We start from the raw sequence: 5,188 nt of genomic DNA on the forward strand, positions 1-5,188 counted from the left end.
GGGCCATGTAGTGTATGTTCAGATCTGTGTTTGTGTCCATAATAATGTGTTTGTCTACGACATTGTTTCAAACAACCCTTTGAATGCTAAACATAACACACTGACTTCTTCCTAAATGGGTTCTGTGCACTTTTGACATGATTTAGGAATAATGCTGAATTCCAAATAACTCCATTATAGAATGTATTGTTTATTCCAGATGCTGACATCTTCCTAACATAACCTCTAACCCTCTTTTGACCCCATGTACAATATCAAGGATATGTTTGACTTGATTTAGCCGCTGGTGACAGTCTCTACAAACATTTCAAATTCCTTGGGTTTTTGTCATTGTGATTTACTACCATGAATGACTGGTGTTGACTGACTGGTGATATATACTGCCATCTTTTGGTGAGAGTTAAGAAATGCAAGGTTGAACATTATATGAATCATCTGTCCCTCTCGGTTATTTCTCCATCTCTGCTCACAGTGTATTTTTCTCCTTCATTCAGCTCCAGCCTCAGGAGATCAGCCCACCACCCACTGCTAACCTGGACCGCTCTAATGACAAGGTCTATGAGAATGTCACAGGACTGGTGAAGGCTGTCATAGAGATGTCCAGTAAAATTCAGCCTGCGCCTCCCGAGGAATACGTGCCAATGGTCAAGGTAGGAGAGACACAGTGTTCATTATCTCCACATTCAATCATCAGGGTTCATTGTAGCAAAACGTTTACGTTTCGCTCTTTTTGGAAATGTTTTATCCATTTGACCTTTTTTACTTTTAGCAGACGCTCTTATCCAGAGAGACTTACAGTAGTGAGTCATTTATCAGACGCTCTTATCCAGAGAGACTTACAGTAGTGAGTCATTTAGCAGACGCTCTTATCCAGAGAGACTTACAGTAGTGAGTCATTTAGCAGACGCTCTTATCCAGAGAGATTTACAGTAGTGAGTCATTTAGCAGACGCTCTTATCCAGAGAGACTTACAGTAGTGAGTCATTTATCAGACACTCTTATCCAGAGAGACTTACAGTAGTGAGTCATTTAGCAGACGCTCTTATCCAGAGAGACATTTATCAGACGCTCTTATCCAGAGAGACTTACAGTAGTGAGTCATTTATCAGACGCTCTTATCCAGAGAGACTTACAGTAGTGAGTCATTTAGCAGACGCTCTTATCCAGAGAGACTTACAGTAGTGAGTCATTTAGTAGATGCTCTTATCCAGAGAGACTTACAGTAGTGAGTCATTTAGCAGACGCTCTTATCCAGAGAGACTTACAGTAGTGAGTCATTTAGCAGACGCTCTTATCCAGAGAGACTTACAGTAGTGAGTCATTTAGCAGACGCTCTTATCCAGAGAGACTTACAGTAGTGAGTCATTTAGCAGACGCTCTTATCCAGAGAGACTTACAGTAGTGAGTCATTTAGCAGACACTCTTATCCAGAGAGACTTACAGTAGTGAGTCATTTAGTAGACGCTCTTATCCAGAGAGACTTACAGTAGTGAGTCATTTAGCAGATGCTCTTATTCAGAGAGACTTACAGTAGTGAGTCATTTAGCAGACGCTCTTATCCAGAGAGACTTACAGTAGTGAGTCATTTAGCAGATGCTCTTATTCAGAGAGACTTACAGTATTGAGTCATTTAGTAGATGCTCTTATCCAGAGAGACTTACAGTAGTGAGTCATTTATCAGACGCTCTTATCCAGAGAGACTTACAGTAGTGAGTCATTTAGTAGATTCTCTTATCCAGAGAGATTTACAGTAGTGAGTGCATACATTTTCATACTGGTCCCCTGTGGGAATTGAACACACAACCCTGGCGTTGCGAGCGCCATGTTCTACCAACTAAGCTACAAGGGACAGAGCAGATTTCTCGGATTGGTTCATATGAGAATATTTGTGTTTCAGGATGTGGGTCTGGCACTAAGAACACTCCTGGCCACAGTGGATGAAACAATCACGTTACTTCCAGCTAGCACACACAGAGAGGTACGTTAACCAGGCATGGGCCATTTCTGATCCAGTACTATGTTAGTCCCCTCTGCCTTCTCTTATACAGGTCATTTTGTTTTAATTAGTTACATAATACTGGAATATATGCACCCTGTTCATTCACTGAACCTATTTCTATTTTATCTCTCAATATATTATTATAATAATAATATATGGAACATTTATGTTTTAATCAAGTACTATCTTATCTTAAAGGTGGAGATGGCCCAGAAGCTGTTGAACTCTGACCTGGCGGAGCTGATCAACAAGATGAAGCTGGCCCAGCAGTACGTCATGACCAGCCTGCAGCAGGACTACAAGAAACAGATGCTGACGGCCGCCCACGCCCTGGCCGTAGACGCCAAGAACCTTCTAGACGTCATCGACCAGAGCCGGCTCAGGATGTTGGGCCAGGCCCGGCCGCCACCTCACTAGCGCTGGGGGAGGAGGGTGTGGAGTGTGGGATGAACTGACTCAACTCAAAGCTTCTGGCTGAATGACTGTCTGGACAGATGGAAGCCATGTGGGGGCGCCCTTGGGTTTGTTCACCTGTTCTTTCATGTCTAATCAGTGATTACTTCAAGGAAGGGAGGAATAAGGAAGATTGCACTGTGAAGGAATTTGAACGGGGCACTGCTTCTACAGGGCCATCATATGGACTGGACTCCAGGTGCATCACCAGGCAGACTAGCGACCACCTCTGACCCTCACTCCCCAACACACCACTCCTTTTTATTGACTTGGAATCTTTGAAGAGGTATTTTATTTTATGCTGCACCGATTGTGTTGGCTGACTAACTGTGAATTCCTACAGTCCCAGATTTCATCTGAAGAAGAATCAGGAGGCACACTTCAGAAACTGCTCCCCCCAGAGGACAAATGGGGGATGACGTGGACAACAGAACTGAACTGGAACCTCTATGCTTTAGTAGACAGAACACTGAACTCCTCACACTACGTCTAACATGTCTGTTTCATTGTTAACACTTGTCACAAGCTCAATAGTGATTCATGGAGGATCACAAACACTGGGATATATTTTGTCTTGGCTCAGTCGGCCATCTTGTCAAATAGGAGAAAATAACGGATGAAATAAAATGATGACAAAACGACAAAGCTGTGACAGTGCTTTCCTGTGTTTATGAATGACAGACAAAGCTGTGACATTGCTTTCCTGTGTTTACGAATGACAGCGCTTTCCTGTGTTTACGAATGACAGACAAAGCTGTGACATTGCTTTCCTGTGTTTACGAATGACAGACAAAGCTGTGACAGTGCTTTCCTGTGTTTACGAATGACAGACAAAGCTGTGACAGTACTTTCCTGTGTTTATGAATGACAGTGCTTTCCTGTGTTTACGAATGACAGCCTAAGCTGTGACAGTGCTTTCCTGTGTTTATGAATGACAGCCAAAGCTGTGACAGTACTTTCCTGTGTTTACGAATGACAGCCAAAGCTGTGACAGTGCTTTCCTGTGTTTACGAATGACAGCCAAAGATGTGACAGTGCTTTCCTGTGTTTACGAATGACAGACAAAGCTGTGACAGTGCTTTCCTGTGTTTACGAATGACAGCCAAAGCTGTGACAGTGCTTTCCTGTGTTTACGAATGACAGACTAAGCTGTGACATTGCTTTCCTGTGTTTATTAATGGCAGCCTAAGGATGGTGTAGCATGTCATTTATTTTCCCTAATGGTGTTTAGCTGAATCATTTTTCCAATAGTTTAATAGATTTACATTCATATTTTAAACTTCTCGACATTTCATCAACACATGTTCCCATTTAACACCAACAGGAATGAATGAATACCTTAAAGGGTCATCTCAGCAGTACTTCTCATACTAATCAGCTATTACACAAGTCTTATTCATAGCTTACTGACAAGTTACCATGCTTATCATTTAGGTCTATCTGTGATAGATCACTGAGAAGCGAGAGGACACCTATTGACTGACTTTAACATGTAAAGTCATGATATTGATTTGGATATTGATGTTGGCTACAGCCAGTTCCTAAGCTATTCAACAAGGTTTATTATTCCTCCTGGTTCCCTCACCAGCTTTATCCTCAGTGGTCATGCAAGTGTCATGAGGCTCCAGGCATTTTTTTATGTTCTGATTGCAGTCAGCGTTGGAGGTGAGTGAACTGCATCAATAGCATCTCAGTGCATCGACTGAAATGACATATAAAAATGAAATGATAAACAAATGAATGAATGAATAATGAATTCTCTGTGGAAAGGGATATACTGAGGAGCAGAATAAAGAGAGAGTCTTCATGTTTCTTTCATGAGTTGGACGATCAACCGTATAAAAAAACAACATGTACAACTGTTGTGGAAATTCTAACCAAGTGAGAGAGACTGTTATTTCTTCAAACAATCAATCTTTATTAATAAGAATTGCAATAACGACGCTGGTCAGTTATGCACTCTGAGGTGTAAGGCTTATATAGTCAAACGATCTTATGCAAGCGTATACAAAACATGTGATCTTGCTATGTTTCCCGACCCCTTCTGTCTCAGCCTCCAGTATTTATGCTGCAATAGTTTATGTCGGGGGCCAGGGTCAGTCTGTTATATCTGGAGTATTTCTCCTGTCTATCCTGTGTCCTGTGTGAATTTAAGTATGCTCTCTCTAATTCTCTCTCTTTTTCTCTCTTTCTTTCTTTGTCTCTCACGGAGGACTTGAGCCCAAGGACCATGCCTCAGAACTACCTGGCCTGATGACTCCTTGCTCTCCCCAGTCCACCTGGTCATGCTGCTGCTCCAGTTTCAACTGTTCTGCCTGCGGCTACGGAACCCTGACCTGTTCCCCGGACGTGCTACCTGTTCCAGACCTGCTTTTTTCAACTCTCTAGAGACAGCAAGAGCGGTAGAGATACTCTGAATGATCGGCTATGACATTTACTCCTGAGGTGCTGACCTGTTGCACCCTCTACAACCACTGTGATTATTATTTGACCCTGCTGGTTATCTATGAACATTTGAATATCTTGGCCATGTTCTGTATAATCTCCACCCGGCACAGCCAGAAGAGGACTGGCCACCCCTCATAGCCTGGTTCCTCTCTAGGTTTCGTCCTAGGTTCTGGCCTTTCTAGGGAGTTTTTCCTAGCCACCGTGCTTCTACACCTGCATTGCTTGCTGTTTGGGGTTTTAGGCTGGGTTTCTGTACAGCACTTTGTGACATCAGCTGATGTAAGAAGG

The 5,188-nt window shown here is 42.8% G+C and overlaps 1 protein-coding gene across 1 annotated transcript; it reads left to right on the forward strand.

Annotated features, from left to right (window-relative positions):
* Positions 1-419: 419 nt before the first annotated feature.
* Positions 420-4,270, forward strand: LOC129849746 (focal adhesion kinase 1-like; the record flags this gene model as incomplete). Its single annotated transcript, XM_055916500.1, has 3 exons — positions 420-650; positions 1,898-1,978; positions 2,198-4,270. Coding segments are annotated over 3 exons (531 nt in total), but the record flags the coding sequence as incomplete, so codon positions are not given.
* Between the last annotated feature and the right edge of the window lie 918 nt (positions 4,271-5,188).

The sequence above is a fragment of the Salvelinus fontinalis genome, unplaced genomic scaffold (assembly GCF_029448725.1).
Source record: "Salvelinus fontinalis isolate EN_2023a unplaced genomic scaffold, ASM2944872v1 scaffold_1639, whole genome shotgun sequence".
NCBI lineage: Eukaryota > Metazoa > Chordata > Actinopteri > Salmoniformes > Salmonidae > Salvelinus > Salvelinus fontinalis.